General features: G+C 52.6%; 1 protein-coding gene and 1 long non-coding RNA gene across 2 annotated transcripts in view; one reads left to right on the top strand and one right to left on the bottom strand.

Annotated features, from left to right (window-relative positions):
* Positions 1-213: 213 nt before the first annotated feature.
* LOC148110317 (uncharacterized) lies at positions 214-5379 on the top strand. Its single transcript, XR_015723762.1, has 2 exons — positions 214-339; positions 4932-5379. It is a non-coding gene; the product is annotated as an uncharacterized LOC148110317 (long non-coding RNA).
* VIPR2 (vasoactive intestinal peptide receptor 2) overlaps positions 335-25970 on the bottom strand; it is a 66598-nt gene continuing 40962 nt past the window's right edge. The window contains exons 5-13 of the mRNA XM_045792196.2: positions 19056-19153; positions 13632-13773; positions 8710-8860; positions 7982-8042; positions 6391-6460; positions 5736-5827; positions 2631-2760; positions 2516-2557; positions 335-1795 (exon numbers count right to left, since the gene is read on the bottom strand). Coding sequence (XP_045648152.2) covers positions 1622-1795; positions 2516-2557; positions 2631-2760; positions 5736-5827; positions 6391-6460; positions 7982-8042; positions 8710-8860; positions 13632-13773; positions 19056-19153 — 960 coding nt within the window. The 3' untranslated portion in view covers positions 335-1621. The remainder of the gene's footprint in view (positions 1796-2515; positions 2558-2630; positions 2761-5735; positions 5828-6390; positions 6461-7981; positions 8043-8709; positions 8861-13631; positions 13774-19055; positions 19154-25970) is intronic.

Raw genomic sequence — 25970 nt, 5'->3', positions numbered from 1 at the left:
TTGCAGGCCAGAGTGAATCTTCCAGCCTCCAGACAGGAAATCGGGTTTTATTGAAGTGCTCACACACAGTGACTTGTGGACATTTCATACACATTTACAACATTTGAAGACGACATGTTGACTCTTTGACCACCTGCTCCTGCTATTAGTAAACATTCACTTTCCCTCCCTCCTTCCTTTTCCCAGGCAAGACAGACCAGTCCACAGCCCCCTGGACATTGGCGCATGCCCATGAGGAAGACGCATGACTAACGCCCAAGCACACCCCACGGCCCCCCGTCAGCCCTGGTCTGGCTCTCCAGTTGGTCATGGGGATCTGGTTACAGTGTCTCATCTGAGGTGGGTGCCCCGGCTCCGGGTGGCCTCTGAACACAGCCGCTCTGCTGTCCCTGTCTGTCCAGGCTTTTGTCACACACCGTGAGCCATAGGACCTGAGCCTGGTGGCTGCCGCTCTGGCCACCCCTGCCCGCCAGACCTGCTTCTGCATGCCAGCCAGGTCCTATGATGCCTCAGGACAAGGACATTATGGCCTCCTTTCTGGGGTATCATAAAAGGGTGGGAGAGCAGCTGCATGGGGTTGGGCAGAACCTCTGTCTGTCCCGTGCTGCAGGGCCGGGCCTGGGACAGGGGTGGGCTCACTCTCCTCGCTGGCTTCCTGCTGCCTCTGCCGCTGCTCAGCCACTCAGACCTAGCTCCCAAATCTGCAAACATCAAGGGAACTGGGAACTAGGACCGCTGTTGGCCAATGTTGGCCAGAAGCACTCAACACCTTCTTGTATTTTGTTAGGATAATTCTCCATTTAAGCAGAAATGACTTTAAGATTATTTTCATTAAAAGGAGGATAGGTTTCTGCTCCCCCCAGATAAAAGGTCTGGTGTCTTTTTTGCCCTGACGGCCAGGTCCTACAAGCCTGGCCACAGGTCACCCAACCTTCTCCCCCCTCTCGGGGGAGGAGGCCTGAAGTAGTCTCAGGGGGAGACTTCGATGGCTGAGGGGCCCTCATAAAGTGCAGGGTGACATGCCACTCCTGCTATTATCATCTGACACCCTTCTCTGCACTTGTCCTGGTGGACAAGCAGGAAGGGGAGGTCCTGGGGCAGGGCAGGGAGGAAAAGCAGGGGCACCCGGCAGGGGTGGGTTCTGATGCTTTGTGTCCGTGTCCTGCAGACAAGAGGGCCGCCCTAATGAGGACCAGGTGGGGGGGTGCCGGTGCTGGGGGTCACGCAGAGGGAGCGTCCAGCCCCCAGCTCAGGCCTTTGCCGCCCTGCCCAGAACTGGCACTGAGATCAGAAAACCGCCTTGGTTTCCTTCCATGATGGCTGGACCCAAGTTCTGGGCCACTGTACCTCATTTCAGGGATCATTTCTGTCTCCATATTCTCTTTGAAGACGGGTCCATCTACTTGGCCAGACAACATTTTGAGCAAAATTACCTACGTGCTGGAGTTTAACACGAATCAGATCGAAGTCCCAGTCAGCTACAAAGCAACCCCAGCTGCGCGGATGGGATAAGCAGAGACCAGCTCTATCGTGTCACCGCTGAGTCACCCGCCAGGGCACTCCCGCCCGGGGAGGCCCGCCTTCGAGGGCTCTGGGGAGTCTGTCTGCAGGGTGGTGGGCACTAGATGACCGAGGTCTCTGTCTGCAGGAATGACGGGGCGCGGGAGCCTCGGTGGAACTGCAGGGCGCTCTCTGAGCCGTTCCTCGAGACAGACGAGCTGTGGAGCCTGTAGTCCTGGCCGCAGGGCCGGCTGGGGCACAGGCTCCGCCACTTCCTCTTCAGCTCACTCTGCACCTGGGGTGAGGGCAAGGCAACCAGAAGTGGGAGTTTGCAAACATAAACTCAGGGGCAGGGCTCAGGTCTCAGGCCGAGCCCTCTCCTCTAGGGCTTCTGTAAAAACAGAAGGTGTGGCCCGAGCAGCTCCAGGAGACAGATGACAAGGGGGCAGGAGCCAGGCTTTTCCTGAGTCAGGTGGGGACTTGATACTGGGAGCCCACGAAGGAGGTGAAGGGAAGCAGGCTCGGGAAGGGCATTTGAACTGAGGGGGCAGAGGTGCAGGGCAGGATGCATCAGGGGGCTGTTGGCCCCACAGGGTTGGGCGGGTGAGGGCATGTGGGAAATGAGCAGAACAGGGCAGGGCTCAGAGGGACTCCTGCACGTACATCCTGAAGAGCTGTGGGGCGGGAGCTCAGGCAGCAGGGTTCCCATCGGTGTGTCTGCCCCACCCCACTGGGGTCTGCATGGCCCGGTATCTAGGGTTAAGGAGCAAGGCTGTGACCGTGCCGAGTGGCAGGGTCCCTCTCCACCACCTGGCCGGGGAGCTTTCTTGAGCCGGCCTGTGGGAGGGCGACCAACGTTGCTTGGTGTGGAGAGACGGGCTTTGTGAATGGGGCTGGAAGGGACGGCAGCGGGGTTGCCCGGACAGAAGACCTGAGGTCTCCTTCAGGTCGGGGGGAGCACTTTAGGGAATCCCACGTGCGCTGAATGTTCCCCGAGGTCTGACGAAGCACTTACTTCACTGTTGAGGAAACAGTACAGAATGGCCACCACCAGGCCCTGCAAGTGAGAAAGGGCTGTCAGGGGCCACTCACCAACGCGGGGAGAAGGAACCGTCCCTTCCCACACGTACCTGAAACGATCCGATGCACAGCTCAAACAGGATCTGGTATTTGGAGGAGATGCCGATAGGAAACACGGCAAACACCATGTAGTGAACTCCGAACAGCGGGATGAGCAGTAGCGTGGACTTGGCGAGCCTCCTGCGGCACAGAGAGACGCTGAGCGTTGCCAGGCAGCCCGTGGGCTCTGCAGTCTCGCAGGCTGGCCCAGGCCCAGGGCCTCACCGGGCTGAGCCTTGCTTCTCGAAAACTGAAGTAAAACCAACCTCCCCCGGCCCAACGACGCGCAGAATGTGCCAACGCAGTGATAAAAACGACTGTCCCTCGTAAAGCGGCAACGCTCTGACAAGACACCCCGACAGGGTCCCCAGCAGGGCCACTGGTCTGAGGGCTGTGTCCCGTCACCGGCATTGTCAGGGCAGAGGCAAGTCCGACTTTTCAATCACGAGAGCGGACTCAGCGGGTGCAGCCCCTGAGCACAGCGTGTGGCAGCAGGAGGCAACCTGCGCTCGGGGTCCCACGAGCCCTGTGGAGTTGGGTGACCCGGACCAGGTGTAATTGCTCCGCCCATGAGAGTTACTACCCTCCCTGATCAGAAGGCAGCTTTCCTGCCCGTCGCATTCTGTGCTCGAAAGTAAAACAGCTGAGCTCACTTCTAGCTTTCTTGCAGCCGTTCTCCCCGCACCCCCAAACAGTCCCCGTTCTCTACACCAGCGCTTCCCAAGCCTCAGCTGTACCAGGACCACCTGGAGGTCCTGTTAGAAGGCAGACCGCTGGCCCCACCTTCAGACTGCTGGATCTGTGGGTCTGGGCTGTGTCTATCAGGTTCCTAGAGACGCTGCAGCTGCTGCCTGGGAGCCCCACTTTGAGAACCACTGCTCTGAGCCCGGGACTCTCATTGCTCCACGTTAGAATCATCAGGGAACTTTTAAAGCTCCTCAGTCCAGCCGGCCTCCTCACTCCAATTCGATCGGTCCCTGTGGTGGGACCGGTGCTGGTAGCTCGACATCTTCCTGGGTGATTCCAACATGTGGCCCGATTAGACCCTCGCCACTCCGCATGGACGGGAGCATTGGGGTCGTCTGGGGGCTCGTCAGGAAGGAGGATCTTGGCCGCCAGGCTGAGGCAGGCCACACGGTGACGTGTGTGCACGTCCTAAATGAACATGCGGTAGCCTCTGCAGTGACCTAGCAGCCTCATCCTGAGGGAACCCAGCAAGGAGGCTCCACTCTGTTTGTTCATTGACCCTACTCAACGCTTAGAGAAAGTCACGAATTCTTGACCTATTTTTGAGGCACCCACCTCAAACCTAGCACTCAGAGCCTGGGCTGTAAGTTCTAGAAATGTGTCCATTTCTCCTGATCTCCCTCGCAACAAAAACCATGTCCTGCGGTGTTTACAACAAGTGGGATGTGCCCTGTTTCAGGCAATGTGCGCACACCCCAGAAACCAGGCCGTTTTGCAGCAGGGCACGACCTGCACCTCGTCGGCTAGGAGACCCGTCAGTGAGCATCTCACGGCTGCCCCCACAGACCCAAACATTTAACCTTACAAGCTGCTGCATTTCATATCCCGTTCGGCGCTCACCTGGTGAACTGAGGGTGGGTTGTGTAGGGAGCTGTGCCCTTTAGTTCAGTGCGAGACAGAGAGTCTGCCTGAATTCCCTTATGTACGTCTGGAATCCGCTGTCATGCTCATTTCTAGAGAAGGATTTCTAGTGAGGCTGGACCTCTGGGACCCTGTTGGGGGTACTTATTACTCTTACAAAGATAGTTCCAGAGAAAAGACATCGAGATACAACCAGAAGGCAGCATCACAGACACACTCTGCTTTTTTGGTCATCCTGGAAAAAGGGCAGATTCTATTTTCCTACTTAACTTTGTTTCTAAAATAAAAGCATCTATCTCTAAGACGTACTGAATGAACACTCCCAAAGAATCCAAAGAAAAGGTCAGCATGGAAGCTAAACAACACTAGCCGAAAATCAAAACTTGAGTTTGAAAAGCAGCTGAGAGCTGTCCTGTCCCTGAGCTGCAGGTGCGAGTGGGCTCAGATGGGGTGACACGGTTCTGTCCTTCGTAGTCTGACGTGGAATCCCATCTCTACGTCTGGCCTTCTGTGCAGCCTCCTTTAGTGGACTGAGCAGAGAAAGGGATGCCTTGGGTTTTATGTACCCCAGGGTTCGGTCAGAGGATCTGTGCACCAGACTTCCCCACAACACTTGCTATAGCTGGCGCTAAATGTCTTTCGCATATTAACTGTATCAAGCCCTCCTAACCTGAGAGATAATGATTATTACTTCCACTTTACAGATAAGGACCTGAGGCACAGAGCTGTGAAGATACGTCCCCCAGGCCTCCAGCTGGTGTGTAAGCCCAGCACTGGGCTGCTGGCCACGGGCGATGCTGCCTGTCCAGCTGCCAGGTCTACCCCTGGCCGCAGTAAGGGCACCTGCCCAGGGTCACACAACTCCAGGCGACTGTGATTCCACGGCTGGTCTATCTGAACCCCAGGCTCCCACCGGCTGGAACAACCACCCCACACTGAACTAGTTCTAATAATAAAGTTGTGGGCTTTGCTTTTTCTTTATAAATTCTCAACAGAAATTTATAGAATCTTTAGGTTCTTTTATAGTCTTCAGGTCTTCATTAATTAGCTGGATGATTGTGGCGTGGTACTTAACCTCTGTTCTCTTTCCCACTGAATGGATATCTTCATGTAATCATTCAGCCAATAAACACGAATTATTATTAAGTACAAGGCCTGGTGTTAGGTGCCTGCATGAACCATGTGGTCTACGGGGAGAAAGGAAGTAAGCATAAAATACAAATAATGTGGCCAAGGAGGAAAGTCGGATTACAAAACAGGAAAGGGGGCAGAGCACTCCCGTGAGCAAGCTCACTGGAGGATATCCATGCTGAAACGAGGGGAATGGCCGCCATGGCAGCACCCTCCCTTGGAGGAGACACGGCTGCCTTAGCCACAAGCACAGTCCCGCACCCAAAGGAGGCCAACCTGGGCCTTTGCGCACACCCATGTCCTCCCTGACTGTAGGTTTCCAGGCCGAGGCAGGTTAGTGAGGGCAGCTCGGCTCCCAGACCCAAACACATACTCACTTATACTGTGACTGGTCATTGCCGCCGACATCTGGGGACGTCAACTTCTGTAGTAAAATTCGTATGATACTAACAAAAAGGACAAAATTGACCTGCACAAAGAGAGACCACATGTTTGTCTGTGATTTCCCTGCAGGGAGGTGGGTGTGACCGGGATGTCTGTGGCTCAGCCCTGCCTGAATCGCCTCGCCTCGCCTTGTACAGGGCTCCAGGCGCCTCTGTCACAGAAGCGCGGGAGCCCTGCCCAGCATGGGCTGCCCCCAACGTTGGCGCTGACTGTCCCCCGACAGCACCATGTATCTCATGGCCCCAGGCTACAGCAGTAAGTCAATTCTGAGATGGGAGGTGGACAAATGACAACGTGATTCAGCTCCAACATCGTGTGGTGCGTGGCTGTGACTCCCCTGCAGGGTTCCTCCCTGGGCTGGAGAACACGCATCTCTCTCTCCACTCCCTCCCCCTTCACTGAGCCTTCGTCCTGAAGGGGGACCAAGTCTAGGACTGATGGAAGCAGCTGGGCCTCTGCGTGTGGTTCTTCTCTCAGAAGACCGAGTAGAATGGGGCTATTTATATTTCATACAGGGAAGTGGGCTCCCTCTCTTCCCAAGTGTGCAACCCAATGCATAGCTCATGTTTCAATACAGAAATTACTTACTATAATAGATATTAAAATTGGTGTTCGTATAACCCACCAGGGAACACTGTGGTCGTTGGTATCCCAGCAACTGTGGAAAAGAGAGAAGGAAAATCGTGTTACCTCTGACCCATCCACAAACCACGTGCATGAGGACAAGTGCGCTGCCTGTGGACTCACCCCTCGCACGGTGCAGGCAGCACGAAGCCGGCCCCTCCCACTGCATGCACCGCGCACCCGGGTTGTCACAGGGCCCCGCCGGTGGCCCGTGTGTGCTGCTGTAAGAGCAGAGGTGCTCTGCACTTACAGATCCCGATGCAGTCCGTCCCTGTCCAGTGACTCTGTTTCACTTTATTCTTCCTGACGGGACAGTCTGCTAATGGAGAGGCGAGGCGAAAGCAGAACTGCAGAGGTGGGGGAAGGGGAGACCAAGTCCCGGGAAGGCCCATAACTTGGGAATTGCTTTAGCTCATGTTCACTCCAACAGCAACGAAGGGGAATTTTTCTCCTGAAAACTAATTTCCTCTCTCCTCCCAAATGGTTTGTATTTGTATCTTAACCTGTCTTTGGAGTCACTGAGGCAGGCACAGCTAGGAAGGTCTGCCGAGCAGTGTTTTCACTCCTGGTTTCCGGAGTAAGGGCCGTCTCCAGTAGGAAGCTGGGAGAAGGCACCTACAATGTCTCCATGATTCCCCCCATTACCCACACCCCCACAGTGGGGCCCTGCAGCCCCTCCCAGCAAGGGCAGAGACCAGCCCTCGCCTCTGAATCCTAGCTGGTCTTGGCAATAGGGTGTGGAGCGCCTGGAACCTGCAGGATAGAAAGGAGCCTGCCGGCTGGTGCTGTCTCAGACCTGCCAGCCCTTGGCCAACCCAGCAGGTGCCCACAGTGTGTGAGCAAGCCAGGCCGAGGCGGGAAGACTGCCACGTGAGTCAGCCCAAGCTGCCAGCGCACAGAAACACACCCTATGAACTGCAGTCATTCACGCCACTGAGCCTTAGGGTGGGTTGTTACCAGTGTAGATAACTGGTAGACCCCGAGAGCCTCTATGAAGCACAACATTCATGGTGGGAACTTGGTGCCTGAGTTTGGGACCGTGATCCAGCTGTCTACATAAAGCAGAAGAGCTTTGGACCCTGCTCAGGCTGCATTTTAAGAACCATCTCAGAGAGCTGTACTCCTGTTGGCCATTTTAACCCGGTCTTCAACTGCTCGCCTCTCCGCACCTGGCTCCAGGCAAACAATGCAGGCATCTTGCTTGGTTCCCTTTTGTAAGTACTGCTTCTCCCACCCAAGGTGCTGATCCCTTCTCTGCCTGGTTTATCCGAATCCCAGCTCTGCTGCAGGACCTGGTTCAGTTCCCATCCCTCACATGGATCTTATCCAAATTCTGGCCCCCCGATTGGTGAATCGTGAAGTTCGAGGTCTTCTCCTGTGTGGGGTGTTCAAAGGCTGCCTGTGTAACTCTTTGCGCGGCTGCAGCCACACATGCACAGCTCCCTTGCAACCAGACAGTAAGCTTCCTTCTGGCTTCGCAGACTCCACAGTGCCAGCCCTTAGCCAGGATGGCTCGGTCTCATTTTAAAGGCACAGGCACAGACACAGCACTCACCCTGTGTCTTCTAAGGAGAGCCGGGCTGCAGTCCAGGCCCCTATGCAGACAGTGGGGATGCCTGCAGAGAGACAACCGGTTACCCACAACCCCACGCCAGTGAACAGGGGCGCCCACAGGGACACAGGTGTGCACCCGCATTCACAAGGGTCAGCAAGGACGAGGGCTGTCTGAAGGGAGGATCAAGAGGAAATGCTTCATAACACACACAAGTTCACGCTCACGCCTTACAAAGCAGTGGAGGTAAACGTGTGTTTGGAGCTAAAGTTTCACAGGCCTGCAAGGCGTCACTGTGCATCGGGAGCGCTGTTGCCGGGGTGTGGGAGCATGGCAAGGACTGCAAGGGGTGCCCCTCACTGTGACCCTGAGGGTCCCACTGCCTACGCTCCCTCCAGTGCTGGCCGTTGAAGGTCCTGCTAACAGGCGGGTTACCAGGCCCTCCTGATAGAAGGGCTTCCTGTCCTTCTCCATGCCATTTCTTTCTGACTTTCCCACTACAGGGTATGCCCCGGAATGGGACTCGGTTCCTGGTTCCTACAAATAGGAGGGTGCTGCCTATAGAAAACTCTAGTTGTGCTAGAAAAGCTCTTCCTAATAGGACCAGAAGTGCATCCTACTGGGGTAGCAAAGAGTTTTTCTGAGCTGAAAGGTCTGCATTTATAGGTGAGAGGGGTGGAAATCGGAAACCTGAAGGGGCATCAGGCCTACGCAGGGGAGGGAGTCCTTACCCCATCCAATCAGGAGATAGGCCGCGAAACGTCGGCTGGGGGAGAATATGGCCATGAGGAGGGTGTGGAGGTACAGCCCCTCCGCCAGGAGCCAGTAGAAGTTCGCCATAATGCAATACTGGAAGAACACCAGGCTCGCCTTGCAGCCGACCTGCACGTCAGAGACACAGCAAGAGGGCACGGCCCCATCGGATAAAACAGCCCACGGCGGGCAGAGCGGCTCTGGGACGAGAGGCGTGCACGCGTCTGTGTAAGGACCCAGGACACCACACGGTGCTGTTCGCTGGAGACGCGCACTGGGTTAGGGTGAGGCCCTTGGATCAGAACTCACTGGAAGATAAGCACGGGCAGGAGGCAGCCGCACGCAGCCGCCTCTGACAGCAGCGGGCTGTGGGAACGTGGCGGTTACCAGGCCTGCCCCCCTCTCCCTGCCGCTCCACTGTCCGTGACCTCATCCTCAGCCCACCCCACTTTCCTTCTCCGGCCTCGCCACCCACTCAGAGAGAGACAGAAAAATATAGGGCACGACAAGAGAAACCGTCAAGCGCGTTATGTCCCCAGGCATTTTGAAAGAGTTTTCACTGGGAGAAACCAGGTAGTATAGAAACAAATATATTTTAGTCTCTCAGACCCCAGCCTCTGAATAAACACGAACTTGAGCCTCTCATCAGCAAGTTTGTGTGAGTGTGCACAGAACTTCACTTCGGTTCTCCTGTATCTTTGCTGCCCCCCCAAGATACATACGTGCACAGGCAGGTATCCAGCCACACGTACCTGTGGGTCGATGCACCTTCACACGCGTGGGTGTGTTTTTATACATGTACGTGACTAGCTGTGTGTAGCTGTGATATATTTGTATACACGTGGACACGCGTACACGTGTGTATTCACACTCATCTATGCAGGTGGGTACACACGTGGGGGTGCCATATACACACGCATGTATGCACGTATGCTTCTGCCCGTGTGTGTGGATACACCGACGTGCACATGTGGGGGTGGCTGTGCTGACAGGAGATTCACGGCAGCCCTTCCCAGCCGGCGCCCAGGGCGACAGGGGCTTCGCCAGGCAGCCCACGGAACCTGCCCCCCACCGTGCTCGCTGCACTCCCACCCCGACCTTGTTCCAGGTTTCTCTTTCCTAAGTGGGGCGAGGCCGTTTATCTTTCTAAGGTGCTGCACGGTCACCAGGTACCGTTTACTGAGGCCGAGCGCCCGACGCCCGCCGGGCCGGGAGCAAGGCTGGCACGTGGAAGCCGCCCCCTGAATGTCATGACCGGGCACCCTCAGCGGAGAGCGGCACTGACAACACGGCGATGGGAGCGGCACAGCGAACCACGGTGAACCTGTGACTCATCGCCACTCCTCCGAGCACAAAGCGTGTGCTGGGTGTGGGGGGGGTGCTCGTGCCCACCCGACCCTGAGGCTCTGAAGAAGCCACGGCCGCGCCCCGCACACCGCCAGCCGGGCTGCCGGCGGCTCCGACCTTCGGGAAGCCACGCAGCCATGTTTACTGCAATTGTGAAACACACACCCCTTTCGATGCAACACGCTCTGGTGAGTTCCAGCGGACGGAAACGAGAGCAGTGCGCGGAGATAGAGCGGTGTTCGTGGCGCCCGTGTTCGCTGCGACGGTTAGACACATCACGTCGCAGCCACACGCTAGGCCGTCAAACGAACACACCAGTTGGCGTGGAGGAGTCCACGATGTCCTGACAAACGAGGGAGGAAGAGGCAGACACGGCTGTTAAAGGTGACTCCATTTTCTTGGAAAAACTGTGAAAACACCGTCCGTGCGTGTCTTCCCAGCTGTTCCTTCCCCGTCGGCACACTTGGAGGACAGTTCTGGGGTGGGAAGAGCTCTCCGCTGACTTCCCCTTCTGCTGCTGGTTTCCAACTGCATCCCTCAGGGTCGAGAGCATGGCGGGAGCGCCTCCAGGGCCTGCTGCCGAACAGACGGCCCATGGCGGAGGCCCGGGCCCTGGTCTGGGAGCCTCCCACCGCCGCACGCAGCCAGAGTCAAGGGGATCGAGTTCTGTCTTCAGCTGGGGTCTCCTGCTGAGGGTCGGCTCCCAGGCGGCTACCTGGCCGTGCGTTTTCTCTGGACTAGAATATGCTCTTCCAGGGTCAGAGAAAAGCCAACCAGAGCAGTGCAGGGAAAGACACCAAGTGTGCACAGAGCTGGGCGAGGGTGGGGACCCGGGAGTGGGGTGCTGCCCTGTGTGGTGCTGTGACCTGAGACAAGACACTTGGCTTCGAGGCCCACTCACTCCCGGAAAAGAAGAGGAGAGGCTGCCCCCACCTGTAGGCCGTCAAAGGTAACGGGGAACATAGCCCACACCCTGCAGAAACATGAGGTGTTTCCCTAGTCCCTGGAAGACAGAGGCATCTGTAGCTGTTGATTAAAAACAAAAAAACCCAGGCTATTTTGCTTCGATGTGCGAGAACACCACGAAGCAGAGGGCCACAGGACTAAGCACCCGAGCCCTCACCGCACGGCCGTGGGAACGCCCGCCTGTGGGCTTCATGTGCCCTGGGTCCGCACCGGTGCCACGTGTAGCTTTGGGCTGGGTGCCGCCCTTCACTGCGGAGCTCACCGGGAATGCCCCCGCCCGAGCCCTCCCTGGGGTGGGCTGCACTCAGGCTCTCTGGGAGTGCTTCGGAAAGACCCCACATGTCCTCTCTTCTGGTCTCAGTGAGAGTAAACCGCCGGTGTCCCAGCCCCTCTTGGGCAGCCAGGAGGAGACACACTGAGCCCAGGGCTCACTGCTACTTCCAGAGTATGTGGGAAGAGGGGGCCAGTGGAAGTGAGACGTGTTCTCTTGAAAGGAAATAGACTCTGTTGAGTTCTTGGCCTCTCCAAATGTCTTGAGACACAGACCCCTGGACCTATTTGGGGGAGATGCCCCCAGCATTCTGCTTGGGAGAATAATGTTGGTTTGATACCCAGCTGAGAACAAAAATGTCCAAAAAATGCAGCTGTAAGAAAAGATGTTTTCTCTGTTGCTCATGCTGAGGTCTGATTGTCTCTCTAACTTACTCAAAACCTTGCCTTCTCTGGGGACAAGAAGAGGGAAGACCTAGTCCTCCTTCTTTCTCTCCTGCCTCCTTTCCTCCTGCCTTCTGTCCTCATCTTCCACGTGTCCCCCCACCCTTCTTTCCTCTGTTGGTACACATCTTGGGGACATCCTGCTGGAGGGGAGCAGCTGGGCCCCCTCCCCTTGACTCCCATGGCTCTGGGGACCGGGCAGGGAGACTGTGCACAGCTCCCTCCTTCTCACACTTCAGTCCTCACACCTGAATCTTCGGCACATGCACCTGCAGTCTGAACCCTGACCGTAGCTCCATTGGGCCCATCGAGCTGTAGGGCTTTCCTCAGCTCTGTGTCCTTGTTCACAAATGGGCAAACTGCTCTTCTGAAGGTCACTGGACACTCACCAACACGGTCCAGCCTGGCACTGGAAGACCCTCAAGAAATGGCTAGGCGAAGCCCCAACTATTGGGTGGGCAGAAGGGTTAGTGATTTCCAGTGTAGGGGCGGGCGGGGCGGGCATGGCAGGGTGCTTGTTCCCCTGGGTCCCTGTCACTCCTCTGCCCCTCAGCGAGGAGCCTGCCAGGTCTTGTCTGTGTGGCTGGAAGCATGGCCCTGGGTTGGATGGCGGGTGTCTGTGGGCCCACCAGGGTCACTAGCCCTTTAATAAGAAGCTAAGGAAGGAGGGTTTCTTTGAGCAGAGGTTTGAGACCCCCTGCACCCCCACCCCGGAGAAGTGAAAGTTTTCTCAGCAAGAGGAGAACCCAGAGTGGCATTGGGGCTCACCCCTCGTCACCCACATGGGAGACTCCCTCATGGGGCAAGAGCCCCAGGGCCTCTGACTTCCCCTTGGGGGTGGGGGTTTGTGTTACTTTTATTACTACAACAAACTCCTGTATTCATCCAGCGCAAGCCTGTCGTGAGCGGATTATCCCCAGAAATCGCTTCCCTGCAGGCCTATGAAACAGCTGAGGTTCTGTGGTGTTCTGGAAGGCTTTACTATCGTCCAACTGAATTAACTCAAGTCTGTTCAGGCCAGAGCCGCAGTGCCAGCGCGTGACTCCGTCCGCCTGGAGCTCCGGCGGAGAGCAGCCCGCATCCCGGCTCCTGCGGAGACCGGCCGCCCTCAGAGGCCACGGTCAGGTCAAGAGCCCACACGAACCGCAGCCCGGACGGCTGCCAAAGGTCCTGCGGACGCTGTAGCCTGACACGGCGGCAGGGAAAGACCGGGGAGAGTGAGCTGCATGTCGGAGGCGCGGTCAATGTGCGAAACGAACGGAGCACTCCAGGGCCCCTCATGCCACCGGCACAGCCCGGGTGAAGAGCGGCTCCGGCAGCGCCTTCGTAAGAACAATTAGCACGGCTTTTCCTCGTGTCAGAGAGCTGGGCCCACCACAGTCACAGACAGGCAGCGGGGCTCGTTCGCCGCACAGGGGTTTCCTCCCAGCGATCCGCGGGGGCGTCTGTTACCCATAATCTGGGCGATCTGGGGTGAGACGGCGGCATTGTGCACCTCCATCCATGTCAGGACTTTTCAGCCCAGAGCTGCTGCCGCCGATCACTGGGGCAGCGTCCTCGTGTGGCTCTGGCTCTGCCTGGGGTCAGGCCTCAGGGCCCATGACCTCCCAGCCCCTGGAGGCCCTGGGACACCACCCCGGTCTCACCTGCCAACGTGGGCCCGCTGTGAGCCCCAGCCTCTTGACCAGGCCCCTCTGCTCCTCAGGCCTGAGCCTTGCCTTTAGCCCCGTGCACTGGCTGTTGGTCTTCATCCCGGCGCGAGGTGGGGAGAGACGGACGGCCGGGGACGGTAAGCGGGGAGGTGCACGGGGCTGCAGTTCACACGGGCCACCCTCCCTCCGTGAGAGGACCCTGCTCGCAGGGACAGCCTTACCCAGGAGGAGGGCTGGTCGGGGCAGTGCAGCGTGCCCGAGCGGGAGTACAGCACGTCGTCCTTGACCAGCACCGAGACGGCTCGGAGGATGAAGGAGAGGAACAGGTTCAGGTGGATGTAGTTCCTGGTGCAGTGCAGCTTCCTGCGGCGGGGAGAGGGAGGGGTGAGAGGTGGAGGGCGGGGGAGGCAGGGATGACGGATGGGGGAAGGGATGGGGTGAGGTGGGGTGGAGTGGGGGTGGGGAGAGTCAGGGATGAGAGGTGGGGGAGGAAGGAATGAGAAGGGGAGGGGGCGGGGGGAGACCGGCTGGGGTGGGAGGAGGGATGAACACTTTAATAACGGGATTTAATCTTCGGGCTTTCTTCTTTTTTTATGGAAGTTACTATTCCTTACTCTATATTTAGGATGTTTTCAGGTTTGCATAATGATAACTGTTTTTTGTAGGTAAACCTTTTCCTTTATTTCTGTCTCCTCAGGTTGGAGTCCTGGAACAGGATTTCAGGGTAAGAGTGTAAAGCAGACGACGCTGACTTCCGAGTCTGCAACGGCGTGTGCCCACTTCACAGATGTGAAGACTGAACATCTTTGCAGCAAATTTCCTACAAGACCCATGTCAAATGATCTGCCTTTGACCTTAACTTCATGTGACATCTTGCTTCTCTAAAAAGTGCTCGGAGCATTTTGTCTCTAATTCGCTTGTACCACTTAAATTCTGGAGAAGACTTGACTGGTATTTGATTGGACTTGGACCTTTAATTCAGAGCCATCAGGAAACAAGCTCTTCCTCACCAGTGAATGCTAGCTCTTAAAGTTTCGACAAAGTTAGAAAATGTTGACGGACAGTAAAACACATACTGCAGGAGACTTCCACGAGAGGACTCGCAGAGGTAGCTTATCTGACTGCCTCTACGCAAGGGGCCAGCGTGATTTCGACAGCTGCCTAAGGGCTCTGGAGAGCGGCCAGAGCACCGAGACCCCGGCAAGAAGAAGGGCCCCGAGATGTGCCTTCCCTCCACCTTCCTCCTTGGTCTCCTCTTGTGAGGCCACTACTCACACAAGGTGTGCAGTGCTGGGCGGGAGGCTGAGGGACGAAGCCAAAGCAGGGGCTTCGAGAGTGAAATGTCGCTGTGTGACAATGACCGGAATTCAGGGACTGCAAGAGTAGAGGGACACCCGGGCTTTCTCTGAAACCCGTGAAGAGCTGGGACGTAGGAACTATGACGAATCAGAAATAAGCCAAACTTCCCTAGGCCTGAAACACAGCCTCAAGTCAGCTCAACCCCTGCCAGGCTCAGGGTGGTCAGACCATCTTGCTGGAAAACTTAAATCCTCTCTATCATAAGATATTCGCTCAAAGCCTCTAATATTGAATTATTTGTAATTTCAATAATAAATTATTAGGGATGCCAGGAACAGGAGCAAATGATCAAATGCAATTAAAAAAACCCCAGAGAATAGAAAGAGATTCAGATACTGGAATTTTAAGATACAGACTATCTTACTCAGATTAATATATTCAAGAAAATTGATGAAGAGGTGGAGAATTTTATTAAAGAAAGAAATTGATTACAAAAATCAAATGGAAAATTGAAAACTCAAAAAGAACCCTGAAATTAACAATTAAACTGGCTGAGTCTAACATTAGATACAATAAACGAGAGTATTATGAAATAGAAAACAGATCAGAAGAATACGGATAGACTTTAGTATAGAGAAACAAAATAATGCAAAGTGATGTAGGAAAGATGTTAGGATTTGAAGCCAATGGCCAAGAAAGAATTCTCTAGACGTCTTTGGTGCAAAAAGGTGATTTTATTAAAGCATGGGGACAGGACCTGCGGGCAGAGATGTGCACTGGTGGGCCATATGCTTGGAGGATGATTGCTAACATGTATCTTGAGGGGTTTGCAGATAAAAGAAGTATCCAAAGTAATTTCTATACATTCAAGTAGACTCAGGATCCTGGGTGTTGGGCTAAGATTGCCTTTGCCGTTAGCAAAGTGTTAACATCCAGGCATCCCTAGAGGAATGTCACTGCCTGTTTCAAGGACTTGTCAATGGGCTGTAGGTGGTAAGGAAATTTAGTAATTTTTCTTCTGCCCTGGTTTCCCACATCAGGAAGTATAGAAACAGAGCAGGAAATACATGGGGAGTGGTGAAAACACGGCTGAACACGTGAGAATGGAGTTTCAGAAGGAAAGGAGAGACAATAAGGTAGAAGCGACATTTAGAGAATACTAGCTAAGAATTTTTGGAAATGAATAAAATAATGAGATTAAAGAAATGCCATTAACCCCAAGAAGGACCAAGACAAAGCAAACCCCATCAAGTCACATGATAGTGTCACTGCTGAAAACCAAAGACAACTAAAAAAACTTCTAAGCACCCCAAGAAAAAAGACACCTTCCTTCAGTGGAACAGTGGTGAGACCGGCCACTGACTTTTTTTTTTTAAGATTTTATTTATTTATTTATTTATTTATTTATTTATTTATTTATTTATGAGAGAGAGAGAGAGAGAGAGAGAGAGAAAGAGAAAGAGTACAAGCCAGGGAGAGAGGCAGAGGGAGCAGGAGAAGCAGACTCCCAGAAGAAGGAGACTGAGCAGGGAGCCTCATGCGGGGCTCGATCCCAGGACCCTGGGATCATGACCTGGGTCGAAGGCAGACGCTTAACCCACTGAACCACCCCGGCGCCTCAGGCCACTGACTTTTAAAAAGAAAAATGATGTTCATTTTTAGTGCGATGAAAGAAAAACTGCCAACAAAGAATCCAATATTCTCAAAAATATCCTCAAATGAGGCAAAATTAGGATGACTTCAGATGACCAAAAACCATGAGCCTTCATTGTCAGTAGGTCTGTGCTGAAGGAAATCCCACAGGGGGTCTTCATGCAGAAGGAAGATGACCCGATGGAGACACGGGAGGAAGGGAGGGCCTTGGGAAAGATGAACACATGGCATCTCCAAGTAACCACTGACGGTCAAGACAGCTGTAACCCTTATGGCCTGAAAACAGACGTAGGGTTAAAGTGCAGAACAACAACACCAAAGGCATGAGGGGGTAAATGGAATAAAAATGTTGTCACGTCTTGGATTGACTGGGAAGTAGTAAAAATAGTGACTGGAGTTTAACTCCTACGAGACAAGGACGTGTTGCAATTTTGGGAGATGCCTAGAAGAAGAACAGAATGTGTAACTGACAATCTGAAAGGGGAAGAATGGAATAATAAAAGGAAACATGACGTGAGTGTGAAAGCCTGCCCCCTCCCCAGGAAGGCGGTGTCTGCCCCCTCCCCAGGAAGGCGGTGTCTGTCCCCACGCGGGCCTCTTCCCATTGCTCCTCACGGTGCCTGCATGCTCACCTCTCAAACACCTCTTCTCTTCTCTCTGCTTTCTCCTTCTCACTCTCTCCCGCCCATGTCTTTCCCCTGAGTGGGGTTTGGGATTTATGGCGGTCACTCAGACTTAAGCACACACTCACTCCAGCTAGCAAGCCATCCAAATAAATTATGTTCGCTGAGTTTCTGAGCTATGCCCTTCATCACTCAGTGCTCGTTGTAAAATCTCACTTCCCACCATGGATCAGTGCAGGACGACGGACGGAGCTGGAACCGTGGCTTCTGGAAAAGGCACGCTGGAATCTCTGCTCCTTCCTGGCCGTGGATACGGACACCAATTCCCAAAGGTGAGAATGTGAACGGAGGAAAGGAAAGGTGTGGGTGGTGGCGAATCGGGGCTCGGTTCTCTCCAGCTCCGCGAGCTGCGGTGTGGGGCGCCTCTCCGGGTTGCCCTGCTCTAACTAATACGGGGACAGGAATGGCGCTGACAGGAACGGGGCTGCTGTAGGGACCAGGTTCATAAACCCCTATAAAGTGTGCAGTGCGGAATGTGCTGTTAGCAATCCTGGGCTTGTGGGGACCGGAGCTGTGTTGTCAGGCACCCAGACATCAAAGATGGTGGCGGCAAGGACCGCCCAGCGAGCCCCACGCAAAACCAGGTGGTGTGTTTGTGGTCCAAGTCTATGCTGAGATTTGGACCTGGTCTAAGGGACGAGTTGCTCTGTTCCTCTGTGTGTAAAATAGGAATGTGGTTACTTCATGCTTTCTTAGCTACGGGGCTATTATGGACAGTAGATGTCTCATGATTGTAAAACGTTGTTTTCCGGGAGGAATATCCAGGACGATGGAGAAGTTATTTTCAGGATATGGCGTTTGGAATTGACTCTTGTGGCATCAGACACACAAGCAACAGCTGATGGACGGAGGCAGGAAGGTTAGTGTCTCTGTGGCCCCAGAGGAAGGCAGACCCGCAAACCGCACCCCAGCATGGGCACTGTTTCCAGCAGCCAGGACACACCGAAGCACGGCAGAATGACATCACCGCGGGCATGTCCTTTTTTAACCCCGTGTCACCAGTAGGTGACTAAGGACGTGTGCGTATGGAAGGAAAGCATTTGAGATTCTCTCACAGACCAACATGCACATTTGCAATAATTCCCAAATGCCATTAGCCTGCTAATTAACTATATCCTGCATCGCAAATCTGAGATAAAATGCTGATGTCAAGAACATGGACTGTTCAATATGGGGGCTCTTTAAAAATAAGCCGAAATTTTTCTAGTTCAAGTTACCCTGTGCCAGTTTACCTCCCTAAATTTTTCCTTTATTTTTCCCTCTTCAACAATTGGAAGATTTAAAAATACATAGAAAAATACAGAACATAGTAGAATAGAATAGGCATTAACGTTGCCCCAGAGCTTCTGCTCTTTTCTTCTCAGAAGTAGAATATGACGGACTGCCCTCACATCTTCCAAAGTACAGTTCTGCGTTACAGACTCTGCCGTACCCTTTCTGAGGGTTCCCACCCTCCTGATGGAGTTGAGATGCCTGGAATGACGTATAACTATTACATTTGAGGGTGTTCTCATCAGCACCTACACTTTGCAGATCACAGGGAGGGTAAGTAATTTGTCTAAGGTCACACAGCAACTAAGAGACTGACCTGGGATTTGAACCCAGGCAGTCTGGCTCCTGCCTTCTACCCTTGAACACATCATAGTGTCTCCTAACACTCTTAACGCCAATGCCCAGAATGTAGGGGCTTTCTGAACGGCAAGGGCAAGACCACTTTGCTTCTGTATTTTCAAGGGGTTTGCATAATGGCTGAGTATTTAGTAAAGAGCAGTTGAACTGAATTCTTATCCAAAGTCAGTATTATCTCTTTACCTAAGAGTATTTAAACAAAAATGTAACCATTAGCACCATATTTCACGCTGGCATTCTCCAAGGGAGTTTTATTGGTTTAAGACAGAGAGAGAGAGGGCTTGGAGACAGTGAGTTTCTTTCCTCCTCTGACGGGCCTACGTGGCTTAAATGGACAATTTCTGGTCTCAGACTGCAGAATTGCTCATTTCTGACACTTACCTGAAGAGGCAAAGAATTATGCTTCCGGTTGTCAGGGAAACCAGAGAGACACTGTAGCCCAGCGTGTAAATGGCCTTCACCAGAACGTAAAACGTAATCTGCAAAGAGGGAACGAAACAGCTGTGAGCCTTCGCTGGCCAGCACTGGACGAAGCAATGCTTCCCTTCACGCGGGGCCCTCGCTGCCCGTCTCGGGGCGCACCAGACAGCATCGGCCCACCTCCATTCTGAACCCAAACATTTTATTCCCCTCGTTAAACGCCCACCTATCTCCTTACAGTTCATTCTGAATGACTTTGCGTGGAGCAGGGAGAGGGAGGACCTGAGGGTGTCCCCAAGTTCGCTGTCTGATCACTATTCTGCTGCTGAAACCAGAGGGGGCTTGGGGGGTGCTTCCCATGAGAGAGCCCCAGAAACCACAGGGACTGGCTGGTTTTGCGAATATGCCCTGACCTAACTGGGTTTATGTTGCACTGGGGCCCAAGAAGAGTGAGGACCCAGGGGACATTCCGCACTGGCTCTGATTTCTCCATAGTCCTGTTCATGCCAGCTTAGTGCCAACTCTAGAGAGGGGGTGGTGCCCACCAGGGATGCACCGAGCCGATCCCTGCCCTGGGGTCAGGGAGCAAACACAGATCCAGGCTGGGGCGGGAGGGGCGGCCCGGCGAGACCCTTGCTCCTGGAGCTTCCTGGGGCTTGGCAGCGTCCGCAGGTCAGTGGACCCTGCTAGCTGGTCCACACCCACCGCCCAGCCCCAGTGTTGTTCTTTACCATTAAGGTGATGCCCTTTTGAGGAGCGCTTCCCCTCTGCATATTACCCTTACTATTGAAGACTTGATATGAGTAATGATGTAGTTCAGAAGTAAACTGCAAAATCTGGAAAAAATGAGTTTCTAGTTAATATTTAAGGAGAAAATGAAATTAATTGGTATAGCTTCTCAAATAGTTCGGGCAATTAAGGTTAGCATGAAGCTTGACCTAGCAAGCTAATGTATTAATCTGATTTCAGAAGGATTTTTCCTTGTTGAACCTCAAGGCCCTGTTGTCATTCTTTTTAGCTCAAGAAGAGAGGAGATGTCATGCTGACATTCTGAAAACGTCCTTGAAAACTCTAATTTTAAACCTTTGTCCATAGTCTATGTTCTGTTCTGAGTGAGGGATTATAAATAGGACTAGGGCACCCTGAGTGCTTTTCGCCATCTCGTCTTGTGATCAGAACTCACGTTAAATGACTGGGACAGGCAGTACTTCACACCTACCGAACGCGTAGAGAACAGCACAATAATCTATATTTCTATCTAATGAGCATGTTCAGATACCTAACGTGCACACGGCATGTAACATGCATCATACACGTCACAACAGATAGTACCCGTAATACTCCTACCGACAACCGCCGGCCAGAAGCACAGCCGAGCAAGACCGCGGGGAGACCCCGTCGCCGCCTCCCTGGCGCCCCGTGACGCCTGCACAGGGCACGGGCACGCGGGGACCCGCGTGTGCACCGTTCCGACCTTTCTGATGACCCCTCTTCTGCGCCTCGACTGCATGTAACTTCGACCGTCCCATCGACGGTGACATTTACTGCCCAGTGTCTGCTTCACCATCTTTAGTCCCTCTGCCTAATTTTACCACTGCTTTAAACAGTCTCTGCTGGGTTCCCATGTTTATTGATTTTTGCTTACGTCCTTTCTTGATTCTCAGTGCTTTTTCCTGGCTCAGTTTTTTCCCCTGAAGCACATCCCCTGGGCATTTTTAATGAGGGCTTGCTGATTGTGGACCTGTCAGTTTGTTTTGCTGAGATGTCTCTTTCCCTTGCATTTCTGAGTGGACAGTCCTCTTCTCCGAGCCCTGGGAAGGCATCTTCTGTCCGCCCTGAGGCTCTTGCGTGTGTGTGTGGGCCACGGGTCCTTGGTCTGTGGCATCTTCTGGCATCAACACACTGCCTGGCCGTGGGGTTCTCCACGCGTGTGGGACGCTCAGGGTCTCCGAACGCAGGATGGGTGCCTCGCTGAGCTGTCCCCCACTGCATCTCCTCCGGCCAAGCCTGCAGTCACACTGACCTCCTGCCCCCCCAGAGCTGTGCTGTCGCCCGCCCTCCCCTCTCCCTGCTGCAGCCGGTCCTGTGTTCTTGGTGCCCACACTCCCCAACACAGAACCCTGTACCACGTCTGAGCTCCTGTGTAATGTATCTTCTTGACTTTCATTTCTAGGTCTATTTTTTCCCAGATAAGGTCTGGTTAGAGCATCTTGTTCCAGGTTTATATTTTTAATTTCCAGTTTTATAAAAAAAACATTTCAAATGCACTTATTTGCATTCTACGCCTGATAACTCCATTATCCGAAGTTTTGAGGATGTAATCTGTTTGTCCTCTGCTGACTTCCACTCACAGTGGCTTTTTCTTTGTGTGGTTTGTGCATTTGGCATATAAGCTTGTCTTCAGAGTGGACCTATGGAAATCTGTAAGGTCTGGCCAAGACGCTTCCTTCCAGGAGCACCTGTGTTCGCTTCTGCCAGGTACCCCCTCCCCCTGTCCCATTCAGGACGCCTTACACGAATGTCTCAGCTCAGGGCTGCCATCCCACGCGCAAGACACAAATGGGAAAACCCAACCTGCAGGGGGCATGCCTGCGGTGACGGGTTTTTAGGTTTTCCTCCTGGAAAGCAAACGCGGGTAAGAAAACGTTCCCTGTTACCTCCGTGGTCAGAGTTTGGTCTAGCGCTGACCTCCAGTCGCCCAGCACCATCCACACCTGCATGCCGCTCATCCCAGCTCTTCATAAAGAGCCAGCAGCTGCCCCGGGAACCAGCCGTCCCTGCTGCCTGGCACCTGATTCTCAGCTCTTTTACTGAGATTTTTTATTTTCTTGAAATCTCCACTGTGCATTTTAAAGCAACACTGTTATACTCTATTTAGCATTTTTGAGTGATTTGTACTGGGAATTTTTTACCTCCAATTTCTTATAGAAGATTTTTATTTCTTGCTAAACACATTTGGTATTACTGGTTAATTTAATTCATTCTGCTCAACACATTTGCTGAGCATTTAATTGGAACCAGACACTGAGCAAGGCGCCTTGGGACTAGGATGAGTGAGAGAAGGGGTCCGCCCACGAAGAGCTCACAGACGTATTTTCACCCCTGGACTGACTGTCCCAGGAGACAAAGCATGAGCTGGAAATTGAGATAGGTATGAATTAAAACATTCTTTCTGTGTTCACTTAAAAAAAAAAAGTTCACATTTCAGTTTATATTACTTTGCTTAAAGCTGGTTTAGATTTTACATATCTCATGTTTTCAATCATTTAAGAGGGCTTAATCTGGTTATTTGCAAATTGCCTGTGTTAGGGGCTTTGCACAGCAGAGCCCACTCCTGGCCGAGCTAGAAACCTCAAACGAAAGGCAGCACCGGGGAAGTCTTACCAGAACAGAAGGCAAGACAGCCGCAGAACAACGGAGCAACGCCAGAACCGAGGCTAACGACCACAGAGTTACGTGCAGTGCTCCACAGACAGGAAACTTTCTCACAGCCAACTTTTAAGAGAATGAGGCAAATCACAAGAGAACAGTCTGGGGGCTCTGCTGGAGGAGGTCAGATGAACAACTTTGGGGTTTTCCTGCGTACATCTAATCTCCTGTATCACTACCTATGTGGACAGAACTGAAGAATAAGAATTAATGTTTAGAACATGAGCCCTAAAGAACTGGGTGGAGTTTTCCATCTTTGACGCAAGTTTAAATCTATTTTCAGTACAAGGGGCTAAAACCAGCTTCACGGCTTCAAGAACGGCACGGCGGGTCTACACGGCGCTTTTGTCTCTAGGCGCCAGGACCTTCCCAGGCACTGTCTCCCAATCTAGCTTCCTTCCCCAGGGTCCCAGTTAGGCCCTGTGCCTCAGACCCCTTAGAGAGTGCCCAGTCCCACTGAGGGCCTTCAGAGCAAATGCTTGGTGCTGGGGGTCTCTGCGATCCTTGGCCTATCTCTGCCGTGAATACTGCATGTAATCTGCATGATTTCCAGCTGCTCGTAAGTGATCTCCAGACCCACACTCACACCCAACTTTACCCAAGGCCCTGGGCTCCCTCTAGTCCCCGAAGGGAGTTCCGCCAATAAGAAGGACACCCTCAATGTTAGAAAGATTATTCACAAGAGGACAGAGGGAAAGCTTTACCCTTTCACTCTAGATCCAGAGAAGACAGATGAAAGCAGTCGTATGAGCTCCCAAGTGTGCACTGATAAATTAGAATTCACCATATATAAAAAATAGCAACAAAAAGCACAGTTATATTGCCCAACACATTACAGGGAATCATCAAATATTTGTGGGATGAATGAATGATTGCAATTGGCAGAGAAGAGAGCATAGGTAAATAGAACAGACACAAATAATCAGAGATATAAAATCCTGTTTTTAAAGATCATGGGACATAATGTGTATGATTGTAAAATTGAAAAGAGCAATGAAAATAATGGATATCCAACTTTTTTCTTAAATACACTCTTAAAGAATAAAATTAGAACTAGAAAAATAGTAATGCATTTGAAAAATTTTAAATGGGAGCCTTTCATAATAAATGTGTCACATTATAATCAGAGGCATAATTACACCCTTAAATGCCTTTGTTAATAAGTAACAAGATAAAGCATCTACTACAGAAGCTAGAAAAAGAAGAAAACACGCCAAGTAAAGCAGGAAGGGAATCGTGAGAGAAGCAAGACGGAGTCTGGGGACCAGGGCTCCCTAGGAGACAAGCCCACGAGGCCATGAGCTTTTGAGTTTTTATTTGACATAAATATGAAATGCCTAGAACAGCGAGTACTCCACAAATACTTGATGACAGAAGTAAATTAGGAAATGGTCAGATTTATAACAAACCACAGGATAGTTTTTTCTCTATAGGCCAAAATGATAGATACATTTGCCAAGTATCAAGAGGAGAAAAATAATGAGAAACAAATAGTTAAATTGTATTTCACACACACACTCACATGGCTTAATTAAGGTACTAAACTCCGTGCTAACAAAGTCAGAATTTTAAGGAAACAGACAATATTCTGAGAGTGTAACAATGATCACAACAGCTTTGAGAAAAACCTAAAAATATCAATAACCAGTGAAGAAATTGTTAAAAGTTGGCACAACAAATCTGTAAAAACACCAGTCCTTCCACCAGGTGACTTCAGTCTTATCGACGGCAAATTGTCCCTGGGATATAGAAATCATTCCCGAGCATAGTAACAAACAGGAGGAGCGTAACATTTTAGTTATGAAACTATGGTAAACCAGACAATATACTGAAACAATAAAAATGAACAAAAATCATAGAGTAATTTCACTTACATCTACGGAAGGAAAAACCACAAATAACCACGCTCTCCCTCCTTCCGTTGTGGCCTTGGCCACACCTCACTGGCCGACTGCGCCCCATGTCTCAGCCGCCCGCCCTGCCATCCCGCCACTCAGGATGGGCCATGAGGTTCCTCTGTGTCTGTTGGGGCCTCTATCCACCAGCCCTCTCGGGGCCCCTCAGCATCATTCCCTCTTTGTCCCTTACCTCCTTCCCCAAATTTTGATGGGTGTCCATCTGGGCTCCTGCTCTCCCCACTCTACACAACCTCTCTGCAGGGTCTCAGCTGCCACACACACTGATGACTCGGAGATCAGAACGCCAGTCTCTACCTCTCCAGCACCTTCAGGCATTCTGTCCCCTGGCCTTCTAGAACTTTCCACCTATGCATTTCTAGGCATCTCATGCTCAGCATGCTTGAAACCTAATGCATAAAGATACCCTTTTTCTATGGTACTTGGCCTTAAATCTGGCCCTCCTACATCCGCACCCCATTTCCTGACACCACCATGCACTGAATGTCACAACACAAGAAATTCAGTGTCATCTCTGTGTACTGTCTGCCACGCACACCCCCAAGCAGTCAGCAAACCCTACGGTGCAGGGAGGGTCAGTCTTCCTCTGAGCTTGCTTCCTCCCCAACTGTGAGGCACATGCCCTCTGTGTCCTGTCCATCCCATGGGCACTGCTCCTGGTGCCCACAGAGCCGGCTTCCACACCAGCGGTTTTCAAGCCTGGATACAGGTGAGAACTGCCTGTGCCCAGGTGCTGCTTGATAACATCGTGGTCCCACCAGGACCTGGTCCTGGTGGGGCCACGATGTTATGACCCATACCAGCAGTTCTCCCAGTGTGACCCCCAGACCAGCAGTAACAGCATCACTTGGGAACTTGTCCCAGCTCTCCGACCCCACCGGTCCCTGCCTGCCCCAGAGCCAGAGCCTGCAGTGATTCTGATGTGGCTTGTTCCAGAACCTCTGATCTACGCGGCAGACAGGGTTAAAATGGACACGTGACCTTTCTTGTGCCTGCTTCAAACCCTCCACACTGAGGGCTTCAGAGGGGAGGGGGTGGGGGACTGGGATGGGCCGGTGATGGGTAGTAAGGAGGGCACGTATTGCATGGAGCACTGGGTGTTACACGCAACTAATGAATCATGGAACTTTACATCAAAAACCAGGGATGTACTGTATGGCGACTAACATAACATAATAAAAAATTATTATAAAAAAATAAGTAATTAAAAAATAATAAATAAAAAAATAAAAATAAAAGTAAAACCCTCCACAGAGTGCTTGGCTTGTGAGCAAAGCTGTGTGCCATAAGGAGGTGCTTATGGTCCTCCTCACACTTGAGGCCCCTAAAACAAGACGGCGGCGTCCACTTGCTCCCTCAGTGCCGTCCGCACACGTGTCTTAGCATTTCCATCCTTATTCTCCTACCACCGCTCAGCATTCTTATCAGGGGTCCTTCCTCTGGGGAGCCGCCCTCCAGGCTCTGTCCTGCCCTCACAGGGCACACTGCGGTGGCTGGAGCTCCGTGAGAGCAGGCACCAATCTTGTCCCCT

Source organism: Ursus americanus, chromosome 3 (assembly GCF_024610735.1).
Source record: "Ursus americanus isolate L20-20 chromosome 3, mUrsAme1.1.p, whole genome shotgun sequence".
In the NCBI taxonomy this organism is placed as follows: Eukaryota; Metazoa; Chordata; class Mammalia; order Carnivora; family Ursidae; genus Ursus; species Ursus americanus.
This window is presented reverse-complemented; position numbering and strand designations above follow the sequence as displayed.